General features: G+C 31.7%; 1 protein-coding gene across 6 annotated transcripts in view; it reads left to right on the forward strand.

The window, feature by feature from the left end:
- Positions 1-21,174, forward strand: part of LOC113515976 (NAD kinase-like) — a 65,325-nt gene that overhangs the window by 20,414 nt on the left and 23,737 nt on the right. Inside the window, exon 1 of one of the 6 annotated variants that reach the window (XM_026900292.3) lies at positions 16,146-16,417. The exons of the other annotated variants lie outside the window; for them this stretch is intronic. Coding sequence (XP_026756093.1) covers positions 16,344-16,417 — 74 coding nt within the window. The 5' untranslated portion in view covers positions 16,146-16,343. Of the gene's footprint in view, positions 1-16,145; positions 16,418-21,174 lie in introns of those variants that run through there. 6 annotated transcript variants of the gene reach the window in all.

Below are 21,174 nucleotides of genomic sequence, written 5' to 3' on the forward strand. Positions count from 1 at the left end.
TAGAAGTCTCATTTACGCAAAGCAACCATACATAGAAGTTATTTCCGGTATGGGACGATCTATTAATTGCAAAAATATTCCTCAAAACCGATGCATTTTTCCCATTATTTGGAATCGTTTATCTCATCATATACCTTTATTTATAGTGATTGCGTATCTCTTATAGGTGATCATGATACTATAGTCGTCAGTGTTTATATTAAAAATATAATTATGCTATTAATTATATGAATATTACTTTAAAGATAATAATATTCCTGATAATAATAATATTGTGGAGTAGGTATTGAAACTCATCGATTCGTGCCTGTTTTGATAAACCAGTTGCCAAAATATAAAAATCAACAGACTGTAGAACTTTTTTATTAAATATAAAATAACAAAAATTTGTATGCCCAAAAGTAAGAGTAAGTCTCAAAGAAAATTATCAAAATCGGTTCAGTACTTTAATTTTTAAAGCAAAATAACTGGTAATGTCACAATTGAAGTCAACATATTTTTTTTGGAAGACAATCTTTAATTATATTTTTATTACTCAACATTCCGTATGAGAGTATTTTGATAACATTATTATCAGAATACTCTTCCTTTAACTTTTTGTTATTGTTGACTAAATAGATAAATAGATGCATAATTTATTTGTATTACTTACAGCACACAAATAACAACAGACATATGTAGAAATAAAAAACACATCCTCTATTTTCATTGCCGAACAAAACTACTTTTTTATTAATTCTTTAGTACAAGATATGTGTACAAGGCGACTAATTCCCAGTCAACCTTAGAAAAGTGTTAGGAAGCTTCGAATGCGGCACTAGCTAGTATTAATTGATGTACATACAGGCTAAAATTTACATAGGTACACAAATAAATATATGTTCATTTATTACACCTTTTATTCGCACTTATTACAAAAATCCGGTACCTATAAAGAAAACAAATTATATTCCGGATCTTACATAGTATCTAATTGTGCTAATACATATATATTATATTTATTTGAATATCCTTCTATTAATAGTGTGTTTTTCCATCATGTCACGAATCGTGACCGCGACAATAACGTCTACTTACTCTATTCATCTCATCGCATCCTGTAGATGGTACGATGTCCATAAATATCCTAGACTAGCGACCCGTCCTGGCTTCGCATGGGTAAATAAGTATTTTTTTTTCTGAATAAAATATCCCATGTGACTCGCTAATAATGTAGCTTTCTATAAGTGAAAGATTTAAAAAAATAAATTATTTTTATCTATTAAAAATTATATATACATGTCATAACGTGAGATGTATGTATGTATGACAGATATGTATGAATGTATGTAAAATATGAAATTAAATTCTTCCCCTTTATACTCGTAATATTAGTTCAGACTACGTTGTATGGTAAATAACAGATCATTGATAATAATAGGGAGCTAGGTATTTTTTTATAACTGTCGTGACTCTTAACGCCTGCCTCCTCAAGGCGTTAGCGGTCCAGTAGAATTACTAAAAATAATAATAATTAAATAATTTTGATCGATCGTATATGCCAGTATAACGGATAAACCGCAAAATCATACATCACACACATCATTGAGCGAACTTTACTGGGTTTATTAGGTCTCTTTGATAAAAACTATATAATGTATGACATTTTGTGGTAACGATAAATTAATCAGTGTGTGAAACTCAAAATCGCACTTTTTTGTCATCGAATTTTGTTATTCATTAATTATTTATATATTTTTATTTATAATTAATCATTCATAATCCTTTTTCAACCTCTATTATTTTAATCCTGATTTTTACTACCACTTGTGAATATGAAAAGGAATTAGTTTTTTCGTCTTAGATGCTTAACCAATCATAGTTGGTATATAGACACGGGAATAGTTTGTGATCTTCCGGAAGGTGGTAGTTAAAACTTTGTCATAAAGCAATGCAATCTCATTGAATTTTGTCTCTCTCGGTATGTCGTATAATTAAGTGACATATTTGACAATAACTGAAGTTCAGCTCACCAGAGGTAAACTTTGTACAAATGTCGTTTGCTTGAGTACCTCTGACTCATTCATGTTTTAACCGTGAAGCAGTTGTGTTTGTTTGGCTGTGTTTCGCTTTGAAGGGTGGGATATGGCACTGAATTTACAGGATACAGCGGCATAACATCTTAGTCCTCAGAATGGCAACGCATGGGGGGGGGGGCATATCATGGGCGAAACAGTATACTCTCTTACGTCCACGGTTCTGCTTATGTCTATAGGCGACGGTTACCACTTTCGATCAGGTGGGCTATCAGCTTGTTTGCCTTTCTAAAAGTTGCATAAAAAAAAGTTCGTCACAGAATGTAAATTTTTTTTATCTATTTATATTTATAATTTTACTCGCGACTTCTTATGACCTATATAAAAAGAAACTTATAGTAGTGGAGTAGTTCAGGTGACAAGAGATAATAAACAAACAAACTCACTTTCACATTTATAATAACAGTCACATTACAACAAATTACACGTACGCTATATTAATTTACGCTGCCTGCCCTAATCCGATTACATGGCTGGTATGTATGTATATACAACGCACGCACATTGAGCAATTCTTTTATGCTGCTCGAATCAGAATATGTACGAGTACAGAAGTACAGACGTTACGCCAGTAGTAACAACAACCAAACAGCAAATAGGTGTGCATTATGTAAAAATTATTGAAATGTTGTTATAAGACGCGTCACTTGTCAAGTTGCAGTTAGTCAAATGAGGCGTCTCGTAACTACACTCTCTTAAATATTCTTAAACATAATTTGAAGATCCTAAGATCAACTACTAGCCCATACAACTGCAAAAATATCTAAATGTTAATCACATTTATTAATATTACTAGAATTATATATTCAATATTATTATACCAGCCGTTAATTCTCCACTGTTGAATACAGGTCTTCCCAATAAAGGGACTTATGCCAGTAGGTGCCACGCTTGGCAGACGGTTTGGCAAAAGCAGTTAAGTTTTGGTATGTTTTAAGAGGGACACTGTTACCCGTCCCTTGACTATTAAGTTCCCTTAGTCGCCTCTCACGCTACCTACGAGAAAAGAAGGAGTGGCCCATTCTATGCCGGTACCGGGACAAGGATTACATATATGTATATACTAACTGACCCGGCAAACGTTGTTTTATCATATGCATTATTTGAAGAAAATATTTTTTTAGTTCAATTAAAAAAATAGCTAACACTATAAGTGTGTGGAGATGTAATTATAATTGAAAGAGGTATGAAGCGTTGTACACAATTAAAGTAGCTAGCTGACCCGGTGTATATATTTTTCCATCTGTTAGCTTTTTTCTATAAAATTAGCGCATATTAGAGATCATCATATGAACGGTGGGTATCAACAATGAACTGAAGATTATTATTTTTTCTCGAATCACGATTTGTCGCGTAGCTGCATGATCGCCAACTATGATTCTAGCAACATCGTCAACAATATATTAATGTCAATAGATATACTTTTTGGATCAATAAATAAGTTATACAATGATACATATCGGCGGCATCGAATGAACGTTGTATTATGTCATGAAATAAAATGTTCATTGTGTCTACCATTGTTTAACACCGCACCAATCAATAGAACTGTGGACGCTTCATATATTATTCATTCAGTACAAATAAGCCTATACTATTTTATACATCCATCGATACCTACAATTGTACCTAGGTTATATAGCAGTTACTATTAGTATATGGAACTACAAAAAAGGAAACGGTATCACAGAGGATGAATAAAATATTGAAACTCGTGGAGATAATACAAAGGAGTTTTAATATCTAGATATTGGAGCTGTTTTGTATTAATATTCATATAATGTAGAACAATATTGAGATTCTAATATTGCTTACTGAAACTTATCCACAACAAGTTGCAGGACCGCAGACCACCATACCAAAGATGCCATTCCTAGTCTTAAACATTTTTGTCAAGGATTTTCAAGATTATGTAACACAAATTATGGTCTCTCATCCAAGTTATGATCATCTGTTATTATTTATTATCTACTTCGCTGTATTCTCGCAAAAATGTCTCGACTATGTCTCATTATAGCCAAGCATTAGCTATTGGGATTATCGTATTATTATACTTTTCGAAGTATAAAAACAGTGCAATAGCATAGTATAGCCAGTGCAAGCTAACACAAGTACATCTGGAATGGCTATATATCATATAAAAGTATATAAGTGGCATAGAACATCTTCAGATCAGCGTCCCTTTTATAACATCTCCGAAACCTAACTGCGGTTGCCAACTCGCCAGTTAAGCGTGAGAACTGTTAGCAAAACTTCCCTTACGGGGGAGGCCTATGTCCAGCAGTAGACAATAAATAGCTGATATAATAAAAATAAAAGATCTCCGATTGCTCTGAGTAGCATAAAAAACACCTGGATTCATATACAAATATAGTAATAATAAAATAGGCACTTGGATTCAAAATTATAGATAATATACTGTGACCCCGGACAGAGTATTTTATTATTCTCATCCTGTTTATTATACTAAAAATGTACGTGCCATGACATAAGTGGTATGTAGCCATGTTTTATGTTGGAGCGTATTTTCCAACACAACACTATACATACTCCTTGTAATTATGGAAAACTGAAAACAAGACAACTGAGTACATTGAATTTGTACAACTGGTAACATTTTGTGTTTCTCTGTGTTAAGCCATCTTGTTTTTATTTTCATTATTTACCTTTTACGTGTATGTTTGTGCTTCCGATAATTTTTATCTCCAATTCATGCAAGGTCATGGGTAAATCTTCTAAAATTTGCTTACTTATAGTAATATTTATTATAAGCTATACTCTCTCGTGTGAACCAGGTGGTAAGTTCACACTGTTTTTACCATCGAATCTTTCTTTTCTTATACTTTGTCGTGTGTTCATCATCATTATCTCAGTCATTACCTGTCCACTGTTAGACTTGGGCCTCTCCCATAGACCACCATAAAGAATGGTTTTAAGCCACATGTATCCATTGACTCTCTGTCTTGTGTTATTTTTATTCAATTATCTTCAGTATCGTAATACACAAGAATACCCAAATCAAAACCAATTTAAAAAAGGTCGTTTCCTAAATGGGTCCAACCAGGAATCGAACACGGGACTTTATCGGCGCAAAGCAACATGCTCTCCACTGCACTGCATGCAAGTATATTCCTAGCATGATGATTCGTCTTCATTTCTCTCAAAGCAATCCTTTCCATCTACACTTTTAATGCATTCATTCTGTCCGAGTGGTCATGCTTCACTGTCACATTATAATCCAGTTACAATTTTATCAATTTAGAAATGTAAACCCATCTACGAAACTACCTTTTGTACTTCAGAAAATACAAAAGATAGTTTCATTTTGTGATACAGATATCACAATAGAACGTGGAAAATTTATTGATGTAACAGTAATTTCGATTACATCAGAGAACAATGAGACTTAAGTAAAAAGTTTGATATTGTTCAAACTTTGTATTTTTTATTTTTCTTTTTCTTTTTCTACCTATTTCTACGTTTGACGTCTAGGCACAGAGATTCATGTGTATTTGTAACAGGTAAATAACTTATAAATCTACACGTATTCTATAACAATTGTATGGTAATTTGAATCTAGTTTTTTTTTTTTTTTTAACATACATTCATATATATTTCAACGATTTCTATACACAATGGAAAAAGTTGTCAAACAAACGACACATTCATCAATCTTGTCATACACGCTTCATAACTTTTAATTTGGCCCTTCTTATATATATATATATATATATATATATATATATATATATATATATATATATATATATATATATATATATATATATATAGTTTTATTTATTTATGGGATAGCTATTTTATTTATAAGGTCACAAACATTTGCGCCTCCCATACTAAAACGACATGTCCAACTCGCTCCCATAGTTACTAACTTAACAGAAGTTAATATGGAAGATAATTTATTTAGCCATGTCTTTTTGGGAAAAATATAGTTACGCAGGTAGAACACTCTATAAAAAGAAGCTAATGATTTTGATTTCACCTTATATATATATATATATGTATATTCGATAATATATTATGTGTATTTAGCAACCAAACTCCTCTCGATCCTACTACATCCTCACTGAGACTCATAATTCATATGATTAGTAACATATCCTCGCAATATTCTTTGTCAATGATTTGTCCACCATCTATACACTGGACAATTGTCAATGTTTCAGACTATGAAAAAAAAAAAAACACGATTTCGCGTGTAATGAATAAACATGCAAAATAACTGGAAATTAATGTAGCTGCCTAATTAGCGATCTAGAAAATCTTACATTACAATATCAAATAACTAACAAGTCAAACCGCAATGCTTTTTACGGATAATTTCCGTTTTAGTTTCGAACGACTTTCTTCAGATTGAATAGCTTTGATCTACGGAAAAATACAGCGTTCAGGTTTTAAATGTAGTTGTAGATACAATTAAAACATGTCTATTTAAAGTGTAATATAAAACTTGACTTGCCACTAAATCATTATAGCAGCAGTTCTCCTGTAATGCCATAAAATTCTACAAAATCAATTTTGAATTTTAAAATTCAATTTACAAATTACGACAAATTTCTATTTTTGTGTTAACAAAGTCGCAAAAATATCATACGAATTAAGAATCTCTTTCTTTCGAAAGTCACTTTAATTTAATTTAAGACTTATTTTTAGTTATATATTCAAAGTTAGGTAGATAACGTGTTTAATCATAACATGTTAAATATATTCATCACTAAAATTATACTTATCTATGACAACAACAGTTAATATTATTTCTGTTTACAGTTGGAGTTTTATATTTCAAGTTTTAAAATAATAACTCAAATGAGTAATAATGTAATTACCATTTAAATCTGTTTTTTTGTTTTTGTATTTTTGCACATAAATCTATAATGGAGAGCCTAGTTAGCGTAGTAGTGTAACGAATTTTTTTTTATTTATGGATAATATAGCCAGAAAAGGAGTGATTACTGAAATTGTTACGAATAAATGAATGAAATAAAAAAAAAAATAACATTACGCCGGATTCCAAAATGATATGGAATAAGGGCAAATACTATTATATATTAAGTCGAAAAACGCTGTTTTCAATAACTGATGATTACGAAACGTGTTGTATACTATGATCAAAAGATAGAAAATTAAAAGATACTCCGTACAGTTGCATAATTATAAATAAATAAACTTTTGCTCTACTATTAAAAATCGTGCCCTGTCGTGATTCACCACGACAGCAATATAAATGTTTATCTTAAAATCCGTTTTATCTGTTAATGTAAGGATAGAGTTAAGTTTTTCTACTTTGGAATTATTTATACTCAATGTAGCTTCAGAATCAAACGTTATTTTTGTTATACAGTTTACTCCTTTTTAAAAAAGTAAATAAACTTACCGAATCTTTTGGATGTTTTAAAAAGGAACCAAACTTAAAAACTATCGAATTTTAAAAAGTATTAAACGAAACTTATAAATGTATACATAACATCTGTACTCCTTCTAAATCATTTAATTAATTTTTTTCTTATCTGTTATTATGAATTCAATTAATTTGTATATGTAAAACAGGTTTTGTTTACGTTATAATATGGCGCTTATTTTTTCCGTCATACAGTTATAATTATATGCTTTTAGGTGATCAAGTCCACGTGGATGTAATTAATAAACATATCTAACTATATGTTTTTCTTGTATACAGTATTGTTGCCATGGTGATATCAAATTACGAGTACATTAGTCATAACTCCGCAGTAGCCGTTATACTTCATTATGTTATAGCCTCAATGGTCGCGTATTGCGCGGTTTCAGAGATGTTTCCTCCCACGAACACTCAGGTTGTGGAATGAACTCCCTGCCGAGGTTTTCCCGAGAGACTACAGCATGGGGTTCTTCAAAAGGGGGATAAAGAAGTTTCTTCAGGGTCGGCAACGCACGCGTAATACCTTTGGTATTGCAGGTGTTCATAGGCTACGATGACCACTTACCATCAGGTGGGCCGTATGCTTGTTTGCCACCTCAGTGGTATAAAAAAAAAAACAAAGAACATATGAATATTCGATTGTATACATATATATTGCGATTCGTTAAATCTATCTGGAAAGGATATAATTTATTATACAGTTTTATTTAATTATTAAACTCACGCCTTAATATCGAGACTACTATATTACCTTTATGGGTTTAGTATATAAGGACCATTATACTATCTTCCGATACAAAACACTTGGCATACTTTTTTCATATTCATGGAAGGTTGAATCTTTCCAATTTGAATTTTAAATATATTTTAATTACTTTTTCAATATTTAGATTTGGTTGGTGACCATAAATATTTATAAAACAAATATATTTTATTTTATTTTAATATAAATAACAAAAACAGGTAACAAGTATAAGTAACATTTCATTCCTTGTTATGTAAAAATAATGAACTGCGAACGAAAAATAAAACCTCAATTCTAATTATGAAATACAAAGTATATTATAAAAACACCCATTACTTCGTTCGCGTGACTGGGGTTTGTTTACTAACCAGGATAAACAGTAGCCTATATCTTTGTTCATCCCTTATATTACGGGATATTTATTTTTACAATTTTTACAATTTTTGTTTAATCACCGCCATTTACTCTATTTAACGTAACGGTTGACTGGTAGAGAATGGCATCAGACATTAGGCCGTCCTATAGACATATTTCAATGTGTGTAAAAGTATAAATACAAAAATAAATTACATGTATACCAAATTTCATAGTGATTGGCTAAGCCATTACGGCACTATAAGCTAACAAACAAATTCACTTTCACATTTATAATATTAGTAAGGATTTTATTATAATAATAAAATAAAAAGATAAAATTCGTTGATACTCTGTTTTCACCGGGTCTGTAAGAGATCCGGCATAAAGATATTCGCAATATACAATAGTATAGATAATATGATTTGATTACATTCGTTGACATATTTCACACTTGATAATTGGAAGATATCTCTTTTCTACAAGACTCATCTGAATATGTAGTGAAAGTTAGTATATTGTATGTCAAAAGCATTATTTTTATCTCCAAATATAGTAAGCATGGGTAATATGGATACCGATCCAATATCTATATATCGGGTTCTTCTGGACATTAAGGCGGGAAAAAGGTTATCACGCCCTACGATATCGCCCATATCGATGGGTTATCTATTATGTTAAGTCTGTTATCTAATATTATTTTTTGGATAACAGATATTGATCGATATTGTACCAGTATATAGATATTGTAACTAAAATATATAGATATTACTATATATTAACCGTCCCTAACTATATGTTTTTAAGTAGCTAATAAATAAATAAATACACATTATATATATGCTGCAATATTGTTGATCAATATTTTGAAGGTTCGAATATACATTGATTTTGTTTTGTGGAACTTGGAATAACAAACAAGCTCACGGCTCTCCTGGTAGAAAGTGGCCATAGCCATAAATGGCACCTTGGCTTACACTGACATACACACAGAATACACTGTAATACCCATAGCCTATATGTCTAATTATCTACGTTCCTTGTAATTTCATTGTTATATCCCAATTTTACACATGTAAGAACAGCTGCTTGATGACGGAAAACAAAGGCATGGAAGCAAACCTCTTTTGCATGAAATCTACCTCTGCAAAGATGATAACAATTTTGTAATTCTATCTCATATTATAAGTAAACACTGCGTTTACGCCAACATTTCTCGTTCCTGTATGTTAAAAAACTCTTTTCAAATTATAGGTCTCTCGTCTTTTGACTATTTATCATTATATATTTAGAATATTCGGATTGATAAATATTTGAAACATTGTTATAACTTATAAATAATGCCAGCCTCGTGTATCTAATTATTGTAAAGTTATCATAACAGATAAAAGCTCAGTGACATATAGACCTTTTGTATTTAATACCTATTTTCAACCGGTTTCAAAAAAGGAGGTGCTTTTCAATTCGGTTGTATTTTTTCATGTTTGTTACCTCATAACTCCATCATTTATAAACCGAATTAGATTTTTTTTTATCTAAAAGTATGTACTTTTCCATCGTTCCCATGTAAATTTTATCAAAATCGGTTCATTAGTTTAGTTTTTAAATCAAAGTAACTGGTTTTTCCACAATTGAAGTCGATGTTTTTTTATTTGTCATAATCTGTAATTGGGCTTAGGACATCAGCATGTATTACACATTCGAGGTGGTAGATTGAGGATCGTTCTAATAGTTTATAGGGAAGGCTTAAAATTCCAACAGTAATTGCAGTAGTTAATAGATAAATAAGAATCATACAGAAAATTCATAATGTTAAATTTGAAATTTAGTTAGAAAATTATTAGCAAATACTTCTGTATGTGCAAGATAAAGTGACGACCTCAAAAGTGTTGCAGGGAGTTGATGGATGTAAGTGATGCAGGATCATACTTTATGGTGAAATTAGTTGTTTCGATTTAAAAAACATACTACTAAATTTGATAAAATTTCTATAGGACTAATCTGAAAGAATATCCTTTAAGATAAAAAGAAATCCATATTGACTTACAAATAACAAGAATTTTGAAGGTAACAAACAAAACCAAAAAAAAAATACAACCAAATTAAGAACCATCTCTTTTTTTGAAGTCGGTTGAAAATAAAACCTTTTAGAAGTCATTTAAAAATGACCTTTCAACACATTAATCCTCTTTAACGTAGGAAGTAATTTTAATTGACATTTAGAACCTATATCGTCATTACTCTATTTGTCAATTGCATCATTATCATAATTACATTATACAGTATGTAGACAGCTGCGTGATTTATTTCTGCTGCATGCATGACGTCTATCCACGTGTTATTTCATGTATCTCAGTAAAACTTTTAAATAATTCACTATGTTATAAAACGAATATTTAATTCAAATAATTTAAACATTAAAAATTAAAATACGATTTTATAGTACCTATATACTGTATGAACACCTATATTCGGCGCAAAAAGTTAAACTTATAAAGAAAAAAAAGTAGTTTAGAGCTTCGAAGATTCATGGCTAATGAAAGAATGAATGGTTTATTTTCTCTTCACAAAAAGTAGTAAAAAGTAACAAATGGATAACTACAATAAAATATGTGATACCAATTTTGTGAGAGACTGGTGCCTGCAGTAGGTTTCAGAAGACCTATGTTTATAACACAGGTCTTTTGAAACCTACTCACTATTGCTAATGTATATTCTGAGCAAATTTAATAAGTAATAGTATTTAGATGGGGGGGGGGGAGATATTGTTAGTAATGCGAACTATCAGTCCCATTACTAGCAATATACTCTGTCAGATCGACCTCCACGTGGTCCCCCTTGGAAACCATTGTGCTGAATTCCAGGTGTATTCGTCACGATGGGCTAATTAACCTGCCTTTCCATTCTCATCTATCATCTGTCACTGGGGCTCCGCCAGCGTATACCGTTAGCGCAGAAGATACCATTCCATTATCATGTATTAAAAAAATAGTATTTAGGTTTTTTTTTTTACTATTGAACGATCCCGCTGTTGTTGACCACGATCTCACCTGATCGATGATGTGATCTAACATAGTAGAGCACGTGGAACTACGAATAATCTATTCACATTTTTTTTTAATTGAGGGCAACTTTGATAGTTATATTTTTGTAACTTTGTCACGTTTACATTTGTTTGTTGCGATTGATATTTGGTTAACACTAAACCAGCCGCAGTGGCGTGTTATTAAATAATGGAAGCAAATGAATTTAATATGTGCCTCCATACGTCGTGCTCGGATATTCGGTCAAGGCTTCCCTTTCCGTGGATATATGATTGTTAGAATAATTGTCTAATTATCGGTCTTGAGTTGTTGAACCTGTTAATTGGTGGGGAAAAATATCGAATATGTTAATAATACTCTAGACAGACTTCTTAGTTTATGAATAATACTGAAGTACCTCATTTGTAGTTTAAAGTTTTAATTATATGGAATATTACTTCTATAGCATGAAATACATATTGCATAATATCTACATCTACACTAATATTATAAAGAGGAAAGATTTGTATTTTTGTGTGTATGTATGTTTGTAATGAACAAACTCAAAAACTACTTTACCGATTTTAAAAATTCTTTCACCATTAGAAAGCTACATTCACCCTGAGTAACATAAGCTATATTTATTGCTATAAAAGATTAGGGATTACTAAAACTAGTAACGTAACTCAAGATGTAAAAAAAGTCTATAAAGTATCTTTCGTCGCGTGCGCTGCGAAAACTATTGGTGATAAAATAAAAGTATGTACTATAATATTGAAGAAAATATCAATAACTACAAAAAACTTTGCGATACTATATGTCCAACTATTATCGTTATGTCACAATAACCACTTTTTTCCATTTTAAAAGTTGATAGAAATACCTAAATATAAAAATTACACCATGTTATTCATACTTTTGTTAAAATCCTTATCCAAAGAAATCATATTGTTTTCAAAACTGTTTCAATTTATGTAGATTACTTTTTGAATTGTTAATAATTTAAAATTTTTATCCGACTTCAAAAAGAAGGTTCTCGATTTGGTTGTATTTTTTTAGGTTTGTTACCTCATAACTCCGATAACTGTAAACCAATTTGAATTTTTTTTTTATCTAAAAGGATACACTAACAGATTGGTCTATAGTAGATATATAGATAGAATATATAGGTAAATAATTTTATCAAAATCAGCTTAGTAGTTTAGTGTTTAAATAAAAATAAGTGATTTTGCCACAATAAAGTCGATTGTTTTGTGGAACACAATCTTAATTATGTTAAAAAAAAAAAAACACCTACTTCAATAGTGGCAAAACTAGTTATTTTAATGTAAAAACTTTTGATAAATTAAAAATGCAACCAATCTGAAAGTATATTCTTTCAGATAGGAAAGAAATTTTGTATATGACGTAGTTACAACGTAACAAACATAAACAAAATACAACAGAATTGAGAATCTCCTCCTTTTTTGAAGTCGGTGGAAAATATTAAATTTCACTCGTATAATAGATGCTAATTATTTCGTTTGCAGTGTGCTACGTAAATATTAAGAAGTCAAACAATATTTTCACACATTTTGCGGAAACAACATAATATGAAGGTTCAAATACTCGAAGGTTGATATCACCTCGGTGCCATTATGAAATCCGTGCGATGCGCTATGTCGGTCAATGCTGTCGTGTTGACGAGACGGACACTTCTTAACCTATGGTCTACGGATAATGCAACCTTGTCCAAACTGTTCAATGAATAGGAAAATCTAAAGACCAATTCAAATTTACATTCGGACAATTTAAATATTTGTGGCACATAGTCTAGATTTGAATAAGGGAAGGGATTGTTAACAAAGGGGATTAGCGGCCCCAGTATCTTTTTTTTATGAATGAAAGTGGTATGGTAACCCCGTCTGCGCTAACGGGACACGCTGGCGGTGCACCAGTGAAGGGTGATAGGTAAGAATGAAAACAGGCCAATTAGCCCATCATGATGAATTCATCAAGAATTAACCATGATAGTTTCCAGGGAGAACCGCGAGGAGGTCGACCTGGTTGGGTATATTGCTAGCAATGGGATTCTCAGTCTCCATTACTAACAATCTCTTTCCCTCCCGGCCCCATTACTAGCAGTGTACCGTATCAGATCAATATCCACACTTTCCATAAGAAACAATCATGGTTACCTGATGAATTTCTCAAGACGGGTCAACTGACCTAACTTCACCATCACTTATCGTTCCTCAGCATCCCGCCAGCGTATACTGACAGCGCGTACTGCAGTACAGCGTATACTGACTTACCATTCCTTTATTTTCCTTTAAAAAAAGTGTCTATGGATTGTCTTTTTTTTTTTTGCTTTTATGGTGCCGCTTTCATATTAATTATATTCATATTATTATTTCCCTCATATATTCATAGATTTTCCGAAAGAGGGTTGACGTCAGGCAGGCCGCCGGTCGTAAAATTATAAGCCAAATCCTTTAGTAATATGGATAAAACCATATTACGTCGACCCCAAATTGGGATAAGGGTAGGAAATGATGATATTCTTAGATCTTAAACCTTACAGTTCTCGACATTCGACTACTTTTTCTTTAGTTGCATATTATTATTATTATTATTTTTATTTTTGTAATAATATTAATCTGCAGTAACCAGAGAGAGACTTTGTACAAAAGTCGATTGCTTAGGTATATCTGTCCCATTCGTGTTTCAACCGTAAAACAGTTGTGTCTGCATGGATGTGTTTCGGTTTGAAGGGTGGGATATATCCCGCAGTGAATTAACAGGGTACAGAGGAATAACACCTGAGTCCTCAGGAATAACAAAGCATGGGGAGTGTCATGTGCGAAACAGTATACTCTGTTATGTCCATGGTACTGCTCATGTCTATAGGCGACGATTACCACTTTTCATCAGGTCGGCCGTCAGTTTATTTGCTACGTTATATTAAAAAAAAAATATAATTTATTACTTTAATTTACTGTGGCTTTACTAAATAGGTAAAAAACTGTAAAATAATGCTATAATCTGCAGATTTGTGTAACTATCCACAAAATCACGACTATCTAGCTAGAAACAACCAATTTCGTGCGCTATAGCAAATCCATCATTACTTAGCTAATTCTCAATGATGAATAAGTAATCTAATCTAGAAATTATCATGCTTCGTGTACAACATTGTACAATACGTTTACTCATAGTAAAAACAAACCTGAACTGTAATATATTTTATGTACTCAGCAAAAAAAAAAGACTGATCGTGTCAATACTATGTATTGTGGGTCCAAAACGGTACTCTCGTATTGAGACTCATTCAATTAAAATTAAAATTGTGAAGTATTGAAAAAGATTTCGCGTATACCGAATATAAAAAAAAAATAGTCGAATTGAGAATCACCTTATTTCAATAGTCAATTGTAATATAATAAATGATAAGGATACGCTGAATAAATAAGTCATCAGGTCCAACATTTAATAAAAAAAAAATAAGCGGAAAACCCATTACTGTGTCGTATCACATTAATAGAATTACATGAATGTATTATATGTAGTTTTGAGCAACAAAAAAAAAACTGCTAATAACAAAGCAAAATCTACGTGTAGACACAAGATTCCGCGTTCGAAATTCAAATAAATATTTTGTGTTTATGAAATATCCCGTCATTCAATAGTGTTTTGTTAGGATTAGATAAATACGCTGTTTATTTTTTCGCAGCGAAATATCTTACATCAAAATGGCTCATAATATAATGAAAGAACTACATTTTGTTGGTTACTTATTACAGCTAGAGAACCCTAAATTGGAAACGTGGGCGATAGCTGCACGTGGCTATTTTTTTTTTAATTTAGATAACGACTTAATTGTACAATATTAAAAAGTTAATAATGCACTACACAACTAATAATACTGCTTCACCAGGAGACTGAGTGCTTAAATCCTAGTAGTTTTACGCATTCAATGGAATTGCCACTATTGAAAAATGGCACTAAAAGCATAGATAAACCGGTCCAATTTGTTATTATGTATGTACATACCTTCATAAATATTAAAAAGGCAAAAAAATATAGCAATGAGGTGAAGAAGTCCGCATAGGGAACGTCGTTTCTTTCCATGGTCGCATGGTAAAACGTAGTAAAAACCGACACAAATTTGTAATTGGGTAAAAGTGGAGGAAATCATATCAATTTGGGATTTTTTTAGTTAACAACCTTGGATTTTAATAAAATTTAGTAGATACTCACACCTTCCCAAATCACTTCACAGAGATACTTTTTTTCTTAATCCAGTCGAGCAAAACCGCGGGTGTTGGCTAGTCGGCAACAGACATATTGTGCAGCTGTATCAACAACGGTCCAGGTTCATGACCCCTCTACTAATAGATAAACCTCAGTTTTTCCGCATCCCATTGTGATAATCGAAACACAAAATGTTTCACCCGCGAACTCGATAACCGCGCTGTATGAGCACATACACGTCAAGGTCAGAACTGTCACTCAGGTAGTACATGGTGTAGTGGCTTCTTCCAGCGCGTGCACAACGCCAGTCGCTCGGTGGCGGCGCGCGCGCATCTCCGCACAAGTACCCCCACCATTCACGGATTTATCACACGAATTTTATAATGCAGTGAAATAGTTCCGGCATAGTGAAACCTTTGTTTGTGTATACCATGTTTACAACAAAGTGGTCGTGTCCTTGTTAAGCATGTAATAGTCGTATTAATATTTTCAAAATGTTACGAAGACAGTTCTCCCACGATACCGGTAAAAAGGAGCTTGCCAGGGCTCTGGAGGAATTTGACCGCAGGTATTTATCTCAAAGTGACAAAGAAATATATGATTTTGTTATTTTTTTACAAACTACACGTTCCCCTTTATAAAGATTATTTTATTCAATAACAATGTCAAATATACATAGCAATTTAAGATTGTCTGTCAAAAAACTGACTTCAGTTGTAGTAAAACCGGTTATTTTGATTTTAAAACTAAACTTTTGTACCGATTTTGATGAAATTTCCATAGGACCAATCTGTAAGGGCGAAACAATAACCTGAGTTGTGACCATTTTGTGTCACTATGGCACGCGCATGAAGGAAAAAAAGGAAATTATTGTTTTATATATTTTGCTTTGTTTTTTTTTTTTTTTATTTTCATTCTTTTATCTCTTTTAATGTGTATGTTTGTATTGTAATTTGTGTGCTGTAAGTAATGTAAATAAATTATCTATCTATCTATCTATCTAAGTATATCCTTTTAGATAAAAAATAAAAAAAAGTTCCAAATCGGTTCATAACTGACGAAGTTTCAGATAAAAAAATCTAAATTGGATTATAAATGACGGAGTTATGAGGTAACGAACATAAAAAAAAGAAACTACAACCGAATCGAGAATCTCCTTCTTTTTTTTAGTCAATCGAATAATAATTTACTTCAGCAAATAGAACTATATAGTGCTTATTATTATTTTATAAATAATTTATTGAATCGCGTTCATTATAATTTCAACCGTGAAGCAGTTGTGTTTGCATGGCTGTGTTTCGGTTTAAAGGGTGGGATATGGCGTGATTTTACTGGATACAGAGGAATAACACCTGAGTCCTCAGGAATGGCAACGCATGGGGGGTATCATGGGCGAAATAGTATACTCTGTTATGTCCATGATACTGCTCATGTCTATAGGCGAAGGTTACCACTTTCCATTAGGTGGGCCGTCAGCTTGTTTGCCATTCTAAGTTATATAAAAAATATTAAAACTTAAAACCAACTAAGTTATTTTTTTACCTTAATATAAAAAATCGTTTGTTGCAATCTCAGTTTACGCTAATCCCCAAAACTTCTTAATTGATTTTAATTAAAATGTTATTAGATATTATTCTGTTATTATCTCGATATGAAGAATTGAACCCAGTACGTGGTGATGAAAGACAAATCTACGGTTACTGGATCAGCTGGGAATCCTTACTTATATAATAAATGTCAAAGTGAATTTGTTTGCACCTTGATGATGAATTTTTTGTACACAAGAATAGACATAAATGGTATGGATATAATATATATATATATATATATATATATATATATATATATATATATATATATATATATATATATATATATATACACACACATACACATATATATGTGTGTGTGTGTGCGTGCGTGCGTGTGTGTGTGTGTGTGTGTGTTTGTATACATTAATATCTGTATATCAATATCTTCTACCCAAAGGTTGTCTGGAAGAGTGGAAGAGATTGCTTAGCGTTAAGGCCGCCTTTTGTTTTACTTTTTATTAATATTTACTGTATTTATAATTTTTTTTTGGTGCAATAAAGAGTAAAATACAATATATATATCTATATCAATATATAAGATATCGCTATATTATTACCTATTCTTAATACTCATTCCTTCATTCATCTTCTGAAAGAACGACGTCTGTCAGTCTACATAGCATTAATTAAATGTAATTACATTGCAATAAAATTGTAGAAACACAGCGGTCAGTGAAACCTTCGAACTTTTTTATCGACCTTGTCCGTGCTCTTGTACCTCTCAGTATGATGTGCAAGGTTACAGGAAAATAACCTCAAGGACCCTCAACTGATGTTAGCTATTAGATCATTTAATGACTTTGCTTTTAAATATTAAGTATGCAAAATAGGTACAAAAATATTGTGAGTGGTTCCTTCAGGGGTCTGGAAATATGAGCGCGTCACTCGACCTGTCCTTCGGATAAGTGGAAAATAAAGTCGATAGTTACGTTTTCGCTGCATGGAATCATTTATTTATTGATTAAAGTGCGAGATAGCAACGTCTAGCGTTTTGTACTTTCTCATGCCCTCGAAAAACCTATCAACCAATATTGTCTAGAGAACCTGATGTTACAGACAACCAGGCGTCCATATTTTAACGACTTTATCATCTAAGGGTCTTATAATACAAACTATCCTGGCAAAGATTGTTTTGTTCTCTACCGCCATCTGCTGGATCAATTTTCACTTACCGTTTTAAAAAAGCTATTCTGTATTCCAAGTTGAAGTAAACAATAAACAAAATTTCAATAAAATTGTTTGAGCTGTTTTACGGGATTTTCATAACAACAAACACATTTTCCCCCGGAAAAACTAACTTTAATAGCAAAAATTGTAACAAAATAATACAACGACAACAAAATATTTCGTAAACACAATTTTTTTTAAATATATATATATATATATATATATATATATATATATATCTTTCTATTCCGTATATCCATCAATGTCTGTTGATATGTGTGATTTATCTAATGAAAATTAATGATGATTGCGTTCAAATATCTTTTTTTTTTTCTGATTTAGACATTCCTATTATATAGTCAATAACATGTAACAATTCTTACTTAAACTGGTACTAATAGTTTTTTTTTTTCTATCCTATTTTTATTGTATTTTATAGTAAACTTCTGAACAGCTTTACATACGATGAATTTGTGATATATAAATAAGAAATAGCCTTTATGCTATGGTATCGACCTGTAGAATGAAGGATAAAAATAAATAAGTAGTTAATATACTTGTGAACATTATACACACAATACGTTGGTTTGGTCATTTGGAGAGGATGTATGAAAGAAGAATTACGAAAAAGATTTATCGAGCAAGAATGAATGGAGATGTCGGTAAAGGCCGCCCTAGACGGACGTATGTTGATCAAATCGGCGACGTGCTGAAGAAGGGCCAAATTAAAAGTACCCGTAACCGGCGAGCGTGTATGAAAAGAATGTGGAAGAATTCATCTGGAATTAATCATGATAGTTTCCAAGGGGAACCGCGAGGAGGTCGACCTGGTTGGGTATATTGCTAGCAATGGGATTCTCAGTTTCCATTACTAACAATACCTTTCCCCCCAAAGAGGCGGCTTATTCTATGCCGGGACCTACAAGGCTAATCCACTCTTATTACTGTTTTCTTATACTCGTAGCTTGAGATCCCGCCGCTGAACTCTGCATGTATAAAAGTTTTTAAGATCAGTACCTATATATACTGACAAACACAGATATATTAAGGGAAAGGTAATGGGTCTAATTGCCCCATTACTAGCAATATAGAGTATATTCATGTCTATATATATAGTCAGGTCGACTTCCTCACCGTTCCCCCATTCCGAACCATTCGAAACCATCTTGGTTAATTCTTTATGAATTCATTACTGTAAGCCAACTGAGCTGCTTCCATCCTCGCCCATCATCCCTCATGGGGGCCCTGTCAGCGTTTACCGATAGCGAAGACATGGTTCCATTATCACCCATCAAAAAAAAACTGGGGTGTATTTTATTATTTTTTTTTTCGTATCTTTCATTAAAAGCAAGTTTCATTAAAAAGTTTAATAACTGCAGAATATTAGCGGCAGAATATTAGCCTATTACTTATTTTACCATGAAACTGCAATATTTATAAAGCAGTAATAATACCAATAAACGGATAGCTTCAATATCAGTGGCAATATGAATGATATTAGATTGTTATCTGCTGATATTGTCACGTCCATTAACTATTTGATATATGTACTCAATGATTGGTGTTATGAGACTGCTGATCGTACTTTGTATTGATAGTTGTAACTCCTATTAACATCTACAATGAAACAAAAAGTTAACAACCAACAACAAAAAAAAGTAAATTAGCAGTAAACCAACAGGATGTATGTCTACAACAGTTTAAACAACTTAATAAAGATGTAACCAAGTTTTGTTGAAATTATCACCGAAACACATTCTAAATGAAAAGTAACATTATTTTTTATTATCAATAGTAAAAAAAATACTAATAATACTATAATATTACAAAAAAATCGAAACGTTCAATTAATGTATCGATTTTTAATTTGATTACATCAATGACAAAAATGTATAGTCAAATAGAGATTAAAGAAGAATATGAAACTGACATTATATTATAGATGCTGCTTCTCGGGACGGGACTGCTTATGTCTGCTTGTTTATTTCAGATTGAATAATACATACTACAATATTCATATTACAATATGAAATAAACAACTCAATGCTAATTATATCCACAGATACATATAAATGTAAATTGTCTTGTACATAAACGAAAAAAAGAGTAACTATTGATTTACTTGTGGATTCTTCTCAACACATTTCTAAAATAGCGGTAGATTTTTAAAACGATGGCGATTTAAATTTTTTGAAAAAAAAATATTATTTTTATTTTATTCTATTACTATTGAACTTAAGCAACCTGTCTTGTGGTTGGGTCAATTAATCCTTTGTTTACATTTTCAATAAATATTCTAAATGGGCGAAACATAAAATTTCATATCACTTAACTATTCTTATGACTACCCAAAAAAACAGAAATGGAACCGGGTACGTTTCGACAAAAAGACCACGATACAAAATTTAATTATGCAGTCGAGCAACGAAAAGATATTTTTAGAATGCTTTTAACAGACTTGAACAAAACAAAAATTGAAAAAATAAAGTAGATCTCGTATTACGAATCATCAAATTGGTCGTTTCAGAACCCCCGGTGCAGGAACCAGTCCTCCATCCTTATTAAT

This window comes from Galleria mellonella, unplaced genomic scaffold (assembly GCF_026898425.1).
Source record: "Galleria mellonella isolate WM207_F2 unplaced genomic scaffold, CSIRO_AGI_GalMel_v1 utg266, whole genome shotgun sequence".
NCBI classification, from domain to species: Eukaryota; Metazoa; Arthropoda; class Insecta; order Lepidoptera; family Pyralidae; genus Galleria; species Galleria mellonella.